Raw genomic sequence first — 15,037 nt, 5'->3', positions numbered from 1 at the left:
GTCTGAAGTCAAAGTGCAATGTTGCATCAAGCAACGTATCTACTTCAGTACAGTGCTTGAGTAAATGTATGTTTCCACCACTGGGTTGTGTCCTGAGAAGAGGCAACGCTTTATTTCAGATTTAGGGACACACAAGGGATGCCTACACTGCACTACCCAATTTCCCAGTAATGTATGCAGGTTAAAGGTCCACTCTGTATTTGCTTGGCATGATAATAATAATGATAATAATAATAACAGCCTACTGCAAAAATTGAATGTATGAGTTTGATATTTAGATGAACATTTCAATGTATGCCAATGATTTTACATATTTCCCTAAACACAACTGATGTAGTATAGCTGATATCCAACAGCAGATGGAGTTTGAAGATATCTAAAAATCTATTTTGATCAGAAATTTAGAAGTAAAACACTGTCTGAAATACTGATGTAATCAAACCTTTAACAATTTATGATTGTCTGGTGTCAGTGTTCAAAAGACTTGTGAATCAAGATGTAAATGCAAGTTGGAAACAGTCTGTGTGTTGGGTTGGTTGACGTTTGATAAAGGTGCAAATGTCTATATGAAAAGCAGTCATATAGCTCAGGAAATAGAGAGAGGAAGGATTGATGATTTATTAATTCTGGGTCTGAGAGGAAAAAGTAAATTGACAAAAGATGTTATGTATAAATTAAAAGTAACAGAAGTAAATAAAGAACAGAAGATGTAAACGTGATTAAAATCAAGCATTCGTGTTATCATCAAAATGCCTGAAGTAGAGCTGAAACATGTTGCTTCTCTAAACAACCCATTGTAAACATATATCCTGCTCTTGATGCACTTCAGTTTTTTTCAATTGCATCTAAATATAAAACAAATTAAGCTTGAGGACAACTCAACTGTTTTTAAATACTGAAAGCACCCACAAATACCAGTGTGTTTGTTAAAATAACTGACATTTAAAGAAAGACAATTACACAACGAAGTGTTCACACATGTTCTGACTTTATTCTCAACAAACGCATCAACCAAGAATTCATGTGACACATCAGATGTCAACACATTTCACACATTTAATTGGGTCTCCACTAAAATACAAATTCTTTATCAAAAGAGGGCCTGCATAAATATAACAACATGAAGTACTTTGATAAAAACGTTCTTCTATCTTTTCCTCACGGAGTCACTTTTCTTGTCAGACTTTGACTTCTTCACATCCTTTTTTCCTTTTGACAGATTCTCGTAAACATCCTCTGTGTTTCTGGAAATAGCAAAAAAAAAAGAAATGCTGAGTATTGCTTCAGATTCAATCCGGTATATTTTTATAAACCAGCCAACATCAATTTGACACGACTTTGTTAGAAGTGAACCAAAGATGCTCGAGAGGTTAATGAAAAGAGATTACTGAATTTACCAACCAAGACTCAATCACTCAAAGCTGGAAGCCAACCATTCAGAGCTCCAAGTGGGTCAAAGTTTACGCTGCTCTGGGCTCAATTGTTCAGTGTTGTGTGCTGTGTTATTTCTTCCCTAATTGGCTAATTAGAACAACAACTCAGTTCATAGTGGTTTCCGGCCTTTGAGGTCACAAAAAAACCTTGTATCTTGTATACTTCTGTTGTCCATTAAAGGGAGACTCCACCATTTTGGCAAATGAGGTTCAGTTAAGTCTTCACGAGGAGTTAAACCAGTCGTATAATCTTTTCTGTTGCTCTAGAGGGGACTTTCTAAAGTAAAAATGACTCGGATTGCATATGTTTCATGATGGGAATTGTAGGATCCTGCCTTTTTTGGAACTAAAAAACCCCAAAAAAATAGCTTGTCTCTTGTGAGTCATTCATCGTTATGGAAGTGCAGTTTTCCTCCAATAGGTCTGCTTTAATGTCCACAGAGAAATAATGATAACGCTATAGTTAAACATTCAGGGGATCACCGGACTTTCATGGATTGCAATAGTCTGCACCAACGTGGTGGACTGACTTACCACTGCTTGTTAAGAGCATAGTACTGGTACATACTGGTACACTGTGGAAAAGGCTCCATAGTTTATTCATTAATCAGCTTTTAAACAAGGATTCCCATCTTAGTCTCTAGTTTGTATATTCCAGAGATTAAAGCTAGACAACGAACAGTGATTTTGTTTTTGGAAGGTAAAATTATATTTTAAGACTGAAGTGAATAATTCTCTGCAATGCAGTCCCTAAGATAATAAAAAAACAATGAAACTGAAGTGGAGTTCAGCTGCAACTACAATGCATCCTCCCTCCACCCACAACCTCTTCTCCAAACACTATTACACTCTCTTTTGACATCAGGCTGGAGACGGTGTTTTTGAAAGGAAAGTTGGGCAGCAGTGTGAGGTTTAGAGGAGCGATGTAAATGTATCACGGGCATCCAATTCACAGACACTTTTTTCTCTCTCTTTTTCATAGACACAGACACACGCTCACTCACTTTGAGACCTTCCTGCTCGCTGGTTGGTGTTTAAGTTGCAGATTTCCATACTCTGTCTCGGTTTCCTGAGGAAGAGAGAGACATTTCCGATATTACTTGAGGATTACTCAAACACAGAGATCGAGGTCATATAATTGTTTTGGTTGCCTTCGATTGTTTCTCAGGGTCAACGTTCATCTTTCACAAGCCACTCTCTGATAACATATCATTCTGCTGACATTGAGCTAGTCGACTGGGGTGTTCAAATCAGCAGTCAAAAGTGCAAAGGCCTATTGACGTACATATGCTTTCCTGTTTCCCCTATACCAATCTCTATTTCACCCACAAAAAGAGACTAATCATCTTATCCTCTTCATGGCGTTCTCCTGCCCTGTTGCTCACCATGGAGGCACAGTCTTTGACCTTGGTGGTCTGTATGTACTCAGACACAGACAGGTAGATGAACTTATACTGTGCTTCTGTCTGCACCATCCCAGAGCGCTGCTTTCGCACCATCTGGATGTATTTCGGGATGTCAAGATCACAGTCCAGACCTGCAGTGTGAGATATGAAAGCATTGGATGGAGGCAGTATAAAAAAAAGGAAAATAAACTGTGTATTTTGAATGGTTTGGTTTTTACTCGATACATAGCTTGAGAACTGATTTCGATCAACAACAACAAAAGTTACCTATAGTGTCAATGGTCTCAATGATCATGTCGATCACCACAATCGTGCCTGTTCGACCAATTCCAGCACTGCAAGAATTCACAGAAGAAAACAAAGTTAATTCATTAATCTTTACATCAATCAAACAATACAAAAAATCATTACCTCTCCTAACAAAACTAAAGGTCTGGAGTCATGCTAGCTGTACTGCATGCTACGAATACACTTGCATGCTAAAATGACAATGCTAACATGTTGATATTAAGCAGGTATAATGTTTACCGTGTTCACCATCTTAGTTTAGAATTTGATGTTAGAATGTTGATATTGGATAATCAGCACAAAACACAAAGTACAGCTGAGCCTGATGGGATTTAAGGGGGTCACATGTCAGACAATTTGTGAACAACTGTGTAAAAAGAAAGTATGGGGCATCTTATTACTGCTGTGCAGCTTTGTGAACATGCTTGCATAAATACTTACACAAGGGTCATATAATCCTTTAAACAACAAGTTTTAAAATAGCACAATCGACCTCAGTGTCCTCCACATTACACATTCCATAAGGATAAACTGTCAGTTGACTCAACCTTTTGTTCGGCTACTAATCTTAATCCTGAATATGTAATCATTTTAATTGTAAACCTTGATGTGTTATCACCCAATTTATGATAAACTTAGTGCTGTGACGTTTTTCACATTACACCAGAACAGACGTCTTTCACATTCAAAGTTTGAGGATTTACGATCTCCCTGACACATAGTGGGAAACACATGGTTTTGTCTCCAAGTGCATCATTATGTCTGACAAACGGACCGGTTTAACTGTCTGGGTTATGTGGACCAGAATAAATAGTTTTTGACAATAAATGAATTTTTAAGAGTATTTATGAAAAAAAAGCTTTAGATTACTTTAAGTAAGATAAAATAATAGAATAAGTTAAGATAGACTTTTTGGTCCTGAAGGAAATTTGTCTTGGACACATACAGTATCTAATGTTGAGAAAATACTAAATGACATAGTGCGTACATACAGTACATGCATAGACTGCCACCAACCAACAAATTGCACATGTATCACACTCCAGTAGTCATAATAATAGAGCACACTACATGTACATGAGTACAGCAGCCTCATCAACACAGAATTGACATGAACAAACATGTGTCCCAGTGCATTTGGGTGTCAGCCGAAGGACAAATGTGAAATTTGAAGAGGTTATCTCTTGGAAATTGAAATGGGCACTTTTTTTCTCCTTTTTAATAGACTCAATGATTAATCGGTGTTTTGAAAAAGAAATGTCAACAAATGAATCAGTGAAAAACAATCATTAGTTGTAATCCTGCTATTGCAATCAAAGCTCCAATTAATCATCCACTTTCACAGCGAGAGTTTGCTTTCAGCTTTGATGCAGGTTTCATGCAGGCGTGCCGCCACAGATCTTTGTAACAACATCTCTACAATAAGCGCCATGAGGCGTTTGGCTCTCAGCCGTCCCGTACCTGCAGTGGATGATCATGGGTCCAGCATTGGGATAGTCCGCCTGTTTAGCGTTCACTTGATTGAGGAAGCTCAGGACACCACCCGGCTCCTGAGGGACGCCGTGGTCAGGCCAGCTCATGTACTGGTAGTGCCAGATGGTACGAGAATTATTTGGCTGGGAACGAGACAAAATTATGGGATTAACAAAGTAACAATCAGAGCCATTTATGTCAGCACATATACAACGATGAGTGAGTGCAGTGAGGTCAGAGGTTACCTTGTCTACAGGAGCGATCTCCAAAACTCTGATTTTGTAATCAGTAGCTTCCCTCTCTGAATTACAGGTCACCGTGTACCGACCCACGTCCTTGGAGGTCTGAATGTCGGGCCAGTATGGCACGCATTTATTCTGCACAAAAATAAACAATGAATCAATTAAATTATCTGCAAGAAAACTGTGTGTTTAAAAAAAAAAGTTTATGTTGGTCTTTATAATTATTTATAATAATTTGCATGTTCATGGATTTGAACCTCTCGCACTTAAATGTACATACTTGTTTTCATATCTAAGGTACTTTCTGTATATTCATATATTTAAAAGAAGAAATTCTTCATGTTTTCTTTTTTTTTTTAGCTACTTTATTTCAGTTTAATTCCTTTTTCATGCTTTCAGAAATTTCAAAATAAAAATCAAACCAAAAGAAAACCAAAGTCGCTTTCACGCTTTTGTTTTGAAAACTGACCCGCCCTTTCTCGACCTCTCTCGTTGTCATGACGATCACCCTTGTGTTCTCCTGCCATACCATCTGCCAGAAATCATTGACAGTTGTTGCTAGGCACCCCTGGGTGGCGATGTAAACTTTCTGATCTCCGGACTCCCACAGGTTGTTCTGCAAACACAAAATGAACCACTGAACGCTGCTCAGGAAACAAACAAACCGTACAAGCTAAAAGAGAACGATGTCAGATAGCGTTGTGTTTTCGTCATCTCGTGGTGTCGTTTCTATACCGGAGGCTTCGGAGACTTACTCTCACGAAGTTGGCGTTGATGTAATCTGAACCCACGACATTGGGATCCATGTCCTGCAGGGTGACCCGGGTGTCATTGACTTTTGAGAACAAGCGGACAGAGTGTAGAAACGGTGGAAGACAAGAACATTTGGTTAGTAAGTTGGTGGGTCAGGACTGTCAAAATGTGACGTAAGATTTGGGTCATTTGAAAAGGTCATGATACTGAGAAGATTAAACACTCACAGGGAAGAATGTTCTTGTATCGGTTTTTGCTCTTGTTTTCAGGCCTCTGGCCCTCCTCTCTGCTCTTTTTCATCTTTGCCTCAAACTTTTGAAGAGCCTTTTGGGAGAGACAGAAGACTGTGGGATACTTCCTGTGTCCCAAATTCCCACTACGTACTAATATTAAACAGTTTGTGTTATGAATGAATTATGACAGTGTACAGTTTTTCTGTAAGTATATAAAGTAATTTACTTGTCTTGACTAGTATTTCAAGTCAATCAAACTGTGACTTTGTAGTGAAACTACTGATAAAACTTGAAACTGGAGCTGTGTCCCCGTTAAAGGTGATCAATTAATCAATTATTAATTTAAGACTTGTTTTTGTGTGAAAATGTAAAATGTTCCCAAGTTCCAACTTCCTGATTGTGAGGATTTGTTTCTTTTCTCTTTTGACAAAATGAGCAATTTAAAGATGTCCCCTTGGGCTCTGGGACACTGTGATTAACATTTGTCTGACATTTTATGAACCAAACAATTGAGGAACTAATCATTACATGAGCCAGTAATGGAAATATTCATCAGTTGCAGCCTAAGCCACCGCCACCTGCAGTTTATTTGAGTTAAATTAGCTTTCTAAAGTAGCTTTTACATTTCATTACACTCAAAAGTCAAGTGTTTTTTTAGTGTAATGTTTTTTTTAAAGTAAAATTAATATGGTCACTCTTCCAAAACTACATTCTCAAATCCTTATGCTGTAATATGGCATTGAGACCACAGGATGGTAGTAGAGCACGTCTAGTTCTGTCACACAAGAAGGAAGTCTTGAGATCACTGACGGTCAATTTGTAATAAGACAACTGATGTATAATAGACTTCGTCCCACTTTATGAAAACCTTGTGCTTCCTTCACAAAAGCGTCACGATCAGAAAAAGTCACGGTGAACATAAGCGAGGCCGGTTCAGATCTTACGTCAAACTCCTCCCAGAAGCCCGCCTTGCTCTTCTCTCCCTCGCCCTCCTCCTGCTGCTGTGTGGTCTGATCCAGCTGTTTCACTCTGCTGTCGATATCTGCTGCATTCACTCTGGTAGAGAAATATGGCTGCAGAGGAGAGAGAGCGGGACAGAGAGAGAGAGAGAGAGAGAGAGAGAGAGAGAGAGAGAGAGAGAGAGAGAGAGAGAGAGAGAGAGACACAATCTTATTATAGAGATGAAAGAAAATACGAGCAAATTGAACGCAATACACAACATCAGTCGGTAAGGCCACTTTAAGACCAAGCTGTGAGTAATATTTCCTTTCTGTGGGCTGTGCGGCATGTGTCTGTTTTTCACAGCTTACTATTATTCCACTTGTTCAATTTGTCAAACAAAGATACATCAGACACGTTGATGTGAAACAGTTGAGTTCACCTGTTTGAGATGCACCCAGTTCCCAGAGATCTCCTCGATGCCTTTGCGTTTGTAGAAATCCACCAGGTCTGTCAGCGTGTCAAACAACTCTGAACCTCCCACTGTGTACCTGTCATTCTGAACACAAAACACACAAACGCATCAGTCTGGATAAATGACCTGGTGTAAAAATGAAGTTTCAAAAGAAAAGAATAGAAGATGGTGAACAAGTAATTGTGTTAACACAATAATCTGTACATATTCTCACATCAAAATGGAAATTAATAGAATCAAAGAACATAATACAATAGAGTAGTCTTATTGTAACAAAGACTCAACGTATATTGTGCACAAATGGCTATTTTATGGTTGGATGCTTTCCAACACCTGAATAGTCAAATTAATTAATTTAGTGTAAAACACATAAATGTAGTACACTGACACAAACAGCAGGTCATAGGCTTTTTTGAGCCGGGTACGCTCAGGAAACTGACCTAATTTGCCACGTGCTCATGAAAAGGCCATTGTGACCATCCAGTAATCTCACATTAATCTTTTGCACATCATTGGTGCATAAAAACAAGGCTTCCATTTAAATGAGGACTGGACAGTGTTTTTTGTACGAGGTGAACCACTGCTAAAAGTAAAATGCAAAAGCCCTGTTGATGACGGCAAGACACAATCTATGAAAATGAGTTTGAGGACTACGGTGTGACCTGTTGCTATACTGTGAATACCACTAGCAGCTGTTTCCACTGAATCTATAAATACCAGGATACAGTTTTGGATTTTACATATAATTTTTTCTAAGATAAAAAATTGTTTCTTTGTGAGGATAACTGTTGGGGAACATCTTAAGTAAACCTGTGCCAGACATTTATGAACAATTGCAGAGTTTAAATATAAGCAACAGTCTTGTATTGCCTAAGCCAGGGGAAATGAGACTTTTAAACACATTTCAAAGAGCATTACACAACTTTGGGAATACCAGAACATATTCAGCGTACTGTGAATCTGTTTCAGGGAATCCTAATTCTGTATATTCAAAGCAGAAGACTGACGAAGAAAAAAACCCTAGTTTCATGCACCAATTGTCTTACATGGCACCACACAGGCATGGTCACTCACTGAAACACACACACACACACACAAGGACAAACACCCACCTGACACATTATCTTGATGTGGGAGACCCTCTTTCCTCCAGTTTTGCCCTTCTCGTCCGTCAGAACTGACAGGACAAAGTCTCCAGGTTTGGACAGCGACTCTCTGACCAGGAAGGTCCCAGACTCGTCTCGAGCGCCGAGCAGCTTCTCTGCATTCAGCCCAGACAGGTGTCCGTGGTACCACCTGAGAGGAAAAAGGCACTGAATGTCTAGATTGTGTGCACATTTCTAAAATATATTCATGCCCTGAGCTACATTTGAGCTTGTTTGTGGCGATGGTTCACTGATATGATCTGCAAAAAGACAGCGTCTGTCTCATGCAGTTAGTTGACTGTAAATTGCATTTCTTGAGAAAATGTCTTTAAGCTTGACATGATGTACGCAGCAAGTAAATAACAAACCTCCTCCTCCTCCTGTATGTCTTATGTGAGCAGAGCACCATTAGTGAATTACATGTATAAGTCTATTCAAGGCAAAGCGGTTATCAGACACTCACTGATGTGGTGCACTAGACTCTTGAGCTCACAACACCATGAGTGGAAATAGAAAGCCGCAACACAATCAGGTGTAATGTTGAAAACACTATGTACAGATGTTGTTGTAACAGGCAGGTTATATTTCTGTCCACCACCGTACTCTGTATGTGCGCGTGTGTGTGTGTGTGTGTGTGTGTGTGTGTGTGTGTGTGTGTGTTTTTTTGTGCAGCGTGTGTGAATTAGTGAAGGCACACTCGGCTGTGTTGGGTTGTGACTTAATTTTAGGCACTGTTCTCGATTTCTTCTTCTAAACTTCCTGCTTTGCGGTCGGAAAATTTCAGATGACAGATTTCATGGCTGAAGCGGACAAAGTATTTATAGCCTACATGTAACAACTACAGATACCCCCCATGCACACACTATGTCTGCTCTCTTTACAGTGTATAGATCTACAGAAACTGAAATTAGACTGGTTTTTAATAAGAGCAGGTTGCATGAAGCAAAAAAAAGTGGTATCCGTGCAGCTTAAAGAACAGCTTTTCCAGGGAAATAGTTGATGGAGTACTGCAGAGGACAGAAGACTAACATGCAAACATGTTAGCCAGGTTTGTTCCACCTATAACCGTGATTAATGCCAACAACATAATGGCCTGTAATCACGCTTGGATTTGAGAGAGAGATTGGGTGAGATGAGGAAGACGGCGAGTGAGAAAGAACATGATGGAGTGTGCAATAGAGGAAGACGCATAGGGTCTGGCCATTACTTTCAAAACTGTGTCAAAACCTAAAGTTTCCAACCGCAGCAACAAAAGGGAAGTTAGACAACTGACAGAAAGAGAAGGACGAGGGGGGGCAGAGGGCAGAGCTTCCAACTAGGGTGAAGTACAAAGTCACACAGCCAAACATACGCACACACACACATGATAGAAAGTAGTGTCCTCCTTGACTCATAAAAGGAGTGCAACTGTATAAGTTTATACAAGTTGATATCAACCTACTTTAAGAAGATAACAGTTGCACAATGTTTCCAGCTGGAAGGAAAGCTCCGACAACAACCAAACACCTCCAGCAGCAACGGCACGCAGTCAAATGTACAAAGTGAGCAAATGAAGATTAAAAACTCTAATAGGAAGGTTTGTTTTTTCGTGCATTTGACAAATAGTAAACAGAATGATATTTGTATCTTGTTTATGGCAGCAACCTGGCGGATTGTTTGTTGTGGCAGACACAGAAATACCTCAAATTAACTAACAGCTATATTTAGCCAATAGAGATACTTGCAGGTTACTACTATCAGTAAGCCTTGTATTAAAAAGTATACTTTTAGGTAAAATTAAAGTCCTAATCAAAACGACATTGTGAAGAGTAATTTATGTCAGTTACTCTGTGCATATGCTGAGTTAAAAATGTGTATACTCTGTTTTGGGAATTGTTATCCTTCGAGACTATTTGATGAATAACATAATCCTTTATACTGAAAAAGATTTCAAAAACTACTTTAAACAGTGTCAGAAACAGCAAGGCTTTTTCTGTGAAGTTTAACATAATATAGAAACAGAAGTCTTCCGAACAAAAGAATAGTATTTACTAGTGTATCTAATGTTGAATGTAAAATCTTAATTTGCAAAAAAAAAGCAACCAGGAACTACAGCCGACGGATTCAGAAAATGTATCGAAATAAAAAGCTGAAATATTCCCTGTGGTTGCACTGACTGACAAATAATCACATTTTTCAACATAAAAATAGTCTGATTATTTTCCGACAAATGTTAATTCTTGAAATTGTGCCACGTTTTTTTTGTGATATTGTTTTACCTTTTTTCTGTTCATTGGTTTAGCAGTTTTTCCTAGTTTTATGTGCTTCTGTATTTCAATTATTGTGTTGCATTATAATCTTTATGTGCAGAAAACGTTAACGCCCCCCTCCACCCGAAAAAAGCTAAATTGAATGATAGAATCTTCAGTTAAAAAAAAAAATTTGACCGATTTCGACCTTGAGTAAATGCACTCCGCTGTTTCCCACCTCTGATAATGTCGACCTGATCATGATCCAATAGCTGCAGCAGCGAGGCAGATTGTAGGAAAATATGTAAACCGAATGGAATATCAAACCTACAAATGACACTAAACCTCAGTAAATAAACAACTGTTGAAGGAAATAACGCTCAGCTTAGTCGACAATTAATGACTTCACCACCGAACCAAACACTATTACACACTTAACCCGATAATGTAGGTGTAGGCAGCTCAGAGAAGCCAGTGACTGTGGGCCACATTAACCCAAAGGCGGTTCAACAGTGAGATGTAAGCAGCACAGACCTCTCTGTGGTGGGGTCAGAGCAGTTGAGGGGGTATTTGAGCTCGATGACGGTGCCGTCCTTGTCCTGCAGGATGCCGTTCTCAGCCGTGTAGTACTCCACCAGCTCTGACAGGGTGGCAAACTTCTCCCCGCCATACAGGTCATAGTAGTCTCCTGTGTTCTGGATCCGGATGTGGGTCACCAGCTCGCCCACCCTGAGGAGATAACACAGTCCACTTTAAACCGGCTGTCAACGGTTTTCCTCGACAAAAAACTTCTAGATGACAGAAAAGAGAACATCTCTGTCCCAGGAGTGTTTAGGTATGACAGTTAAAGTTATGTATGACACATACATTTAAACTTTCAGTATTTTCACTTTGTGTTCTCTATCATCATGAAAAGACGGCTGTCTAATAATAATAATAATTTAAATTTGGAGTTTCCTCTAATTAGTTAAGACCAGGAGTCTAAGTTGTAATGTATATAGTTTTTTTGGTAAAATATTTTATTTGGAGAATAATTCATGCAGTTTAGAGGCTCCAGCTGAAGCATTTGTCTTTGGAACTTGTGAAAACGACAACATGTAAAAACTCAAAAATAGAAAAGCCCTGAAGTGTTTGGTGCATATTCACTGATGTGGTCAATTGTTCAGAAAATATGCAATTCAATTTAAATATGATATATTTACATCTTACAACTACAGACTGCTGCACTGTGATTGATAACTTAATGATCTGATATGTTCAAGTATTAATAGTTACCCAATAACCTTCCTTAAAGTCCTGAACAGACATATTAACACAGGAAGAGCAATTCTCACAATATACTGTGAAAACCCAAATAGCTGTGTGAGAAACTCTTGAGTTACACAGTTTAACAGAACTGCATCAGTACAGATTTAATATGTTTACAAATCTAATTGTTTATCCCTTTGATCTACAGACTGAAGTACTGTGATCAGTTTATATCAATTAAAACTCATGAACGAACATGGAAACATGTATCGGTCAAATCAAATGAGCAAATGTTGAAGAGCTACTCACTGTGTGTCACATGTTATTACACTCATTACATTTAACTTTATGTGATTCAATTGATTTGATATGGTGTTCTTTTTAGCAATGGACATTATCTTTAGTCTGTTTGAATTCTATTGGTATTTCAATATGTATCTGCACTGATAGATATAGAAAAGCAAGGTGTGATTTAATTGTACCCAAAAAGTGTAGGGAAACATTTCCATCTACACAGAGGAAGAATATTCGCATGTCCACCTATATGATAGTTGTGCAACAGTTTTTTGATTAATAAGGAAGTTTAAAGCTGGCAGATTAATTTAGTAGGTAAATAAAAGAGCAGTAAAGGTCCAGTGTCTCCTAAACTGAATTATAAATGTCCTGCAGCAATGAATCCGGTTCTGTAATAACACTATTTATGTTCTTTACGGTTTACTAAGTAAAGGAGCCACGTGGTTGATCTTAAGGCACGAAAGTAAGGTTTCTTCTCAGCTGTGGAGATAGAAATGTAAAAGCGAGATTAGGGTGTTTTTGCAGACTTTATTACCTGACGGACAGGGAGAAATCTCCTACGTTTTTCTTGCTGGGTCGAGCCAAGAAGCTGCCATGAATGCCTCGAGTCTTCAGCCTTTCCTCGGCCTCCAGGCCTGTGATGTCTCTGTGGAACCACCTGCATCAGCGTGTATCGGAGTAGAAATATACTCAGTATGAATATAACTGCTCTTAATACACCTAAATATAAGACTTGCATCTGATTTCAACACGCACGGCTTTATTAGCAGAAACATCCACGTACAATTTCCAGCGGTCTCAGCACAGTCTTGTGGGTTAAACGGGTTAAATCATTAACCCGTAACTCTTCCAGTCAGTTGACAGATCATTTATAAATCTTATAATATCACATATTATTTGCTGGTTAAAGTCTTGTAGATGTAAATATTTAACCTCTGATGAGCATTTGGCAATATGTTTTATACGTTTTAGATTAAACAATTAATGTATTAATAGGAACCATAACTAATATTCATATTATTTCATTCCCAGTCCAGTTTTTATCGTCTTTATTTTTCAAACTTTATTCTTTTTCATTCTGTAGAAAATGCTGCTCTGACTGCCGAACGAAAGAAACATATTTTAACTAACTTTAAATCACAAAAGGTGTATTAACCGATAGTTTAACACCTTAATCAACATCTTAATTTCAGAATACAATACTGCAATAACATACTGTATCTAAACTATAACCCAAACAATCTGGTAAAGCCCCGGCTTGAAAGCCTATCAACAGCACTGGGGACTTCAGTTACTCAATGTAACATAATTGCAACAGCTCGGACAAAACACCTTTCATTTGATCATTTCCTGGAGCTCTATAAGGGCGGAAAAAGTCTGTTTAGGTCAAGTTGGACAAACAGATTTTGATCTAACAATGAAAAACAAACTAAAAACCTGCTTTTTAATGTCACCAAAATGTTCAATTCTCTTTTCAATAGCTTTCCTGAAACTGAACCTGCCGCTTTTATTTAGTTGTTGAATCATATTATGTTTTCCTTAGAGTTTCACAGTTAAAACATACATTATGAAGCTTGAATGTAGAACACTGTGCATGCACGATCAGATTGTGTCTGCACTGCAAAAAAAACTGTTACAGCAACTGGGTTAAAGGGAACACAGAAGGAGAAGACCATCAACTCAAGTTAAAGGGAACATTGTAAAGAACCTTCAATATCTTCTATCTTGAGGACTTTCTCACTCAACCACTGAACTAAAACATCCTTTATGACACATTTTCTTTACACAAACAGACACTGAACAACACACAACACACAACACATCACAAATCACATGATAGAGGAACCAAGCTGGACGAGTCGACAGCCGGGGTAAGAAAGAGAAGGAGGAATGGAAACAGAGAAGTTGTCATCCCGGCTTGCACGAAACACAGAAAACACAACCAGAGCCGACCAGCGGAGCATTGTGTTGTTCAGCGGAGGCTCGACTCACCGGACCATGTTGTCTCTTCACTCCTTCTGGGACCAAAGAGAAGGAGAGTGAGAGGTGAGACTCACAAGCGTAAGCACAGTTTTTGTATTGTATTACCTCTCACTCTTTAGAGAAACACCCAGTTCCTCAATACTTCCTCAATAAACAGCAGAACTCTAAACAGAGGAAAATGTTCATTCTCATGCTTTTGCTCTTTTAAACACACTCTACACTATCTACACTTGTAAAGTATAACAAATATAAACTATATTTTTCTGTATCACACCACACTCACAAAACAACTCAAACTACCCGCACTCTCCTCCTCCTCTCCTTACACGCTTCCCTCGGCTCATTCCTCCTCCTATCCAACCCTCTCCGCCCCAATAGGAAAGCAGGTAAACACTTACTCTTCTCGGCTTCCTCTGGAAACAACTGACACTCGCAGAGACGCCTGGACTGTATATGTCTCTCTGCCCTCCTCTCTATGCCGTTCTCTCTCTCTCTCGCTCTCCCCTTCCTTCCTTTTTACATCTCCTTTCACAAAATAGTGAAAGCAAGACAGGAACTAAAATAGCTGACAGCCCCGAATTCCTCCAACAGATAGAGGCATGTATTTGTGTTTAATATAGACGGCCACAACAAGAAACTCGTGAATAGCAAAGTAGGTTTAAACTCTGAAAACTTGCTTTCTGGTGCTCCATCGTTTAGTTTACTGTGCGGATCTTGACGAAGAACACACAAAGGGTGATACAAACTGCTCCATTCATCGCTGAATCATGAGCGAGAGTCCCTGTCCTGTAATATTCCGCCTTCGTTACAGGAATAAACAATCCACAAATGATCAAGCTTTAGCCTCTTTAGCCCCCACACGTCATCTCTCAGTCAGACATTTGCAAAGAGTTTTCC

The 15,037-nt window shown here is 38.9% G+C and overlaps 1 protein-coding gene across 1 annotated transcript; it reads right to left on the bottom strand.

The window, feature by feature from the left end:
* Window positions 1-979: 979 nt before the first annotated feature.
* Window positions 980-14,157, bottom strand: ptpn6 (protein tyrosine phosphatase non-receptor type 6; the record flags this gene model as incomplete). The annotated part of the gene is made up of 15 exons (XM_079228166.1): window positions 980-1,244; window positions 2,438-2,502; window positions 2,819-2,970; window positions 3,107-3,174; window positions 4,589-4,743; window positions 4,846-4,977; window positions 5,312-5,458; window positions 5,598-5,677; window positions 5,823-5,919; window positions 6,773-6,901; window positions 7,210-7,326; window positions 8,355-8,538; window positions 11,150-11,344; window positions 12,693-12,815; window positions 14,150-14,157. The coding sequence occupies 15 exons, from the start codon at window positions 14,155-14,157 to the stop codon at window positions 1,148-1,150; spliced, it is 1,749 nt and encodes a 582-aa protein (XP_079084292.1). The 3' UTR covers window positions 980-1,147.
* Window positions 14,158-15,037: the final 880 nt, after the last annotated feature.

The sequence above is a fragment of the Taurulus bubalis genome, assembly GCF_910589615.1.
Source record: "Taurulus bubalis genome assembly, chromosome: 12".
In the NCBI taxonomy this organism is placed as follows: domain Eukaryota; kingdom Metazoa; phylum Chordata; class Actinopteri; order Perciformes; family Cottidae; genus Taurulus; species Taurulus bubalis.
Note: the sequence above shows the minus strand (reverse complement) of the source record. Positions and strands in the feature narration are given on the sequence as shown.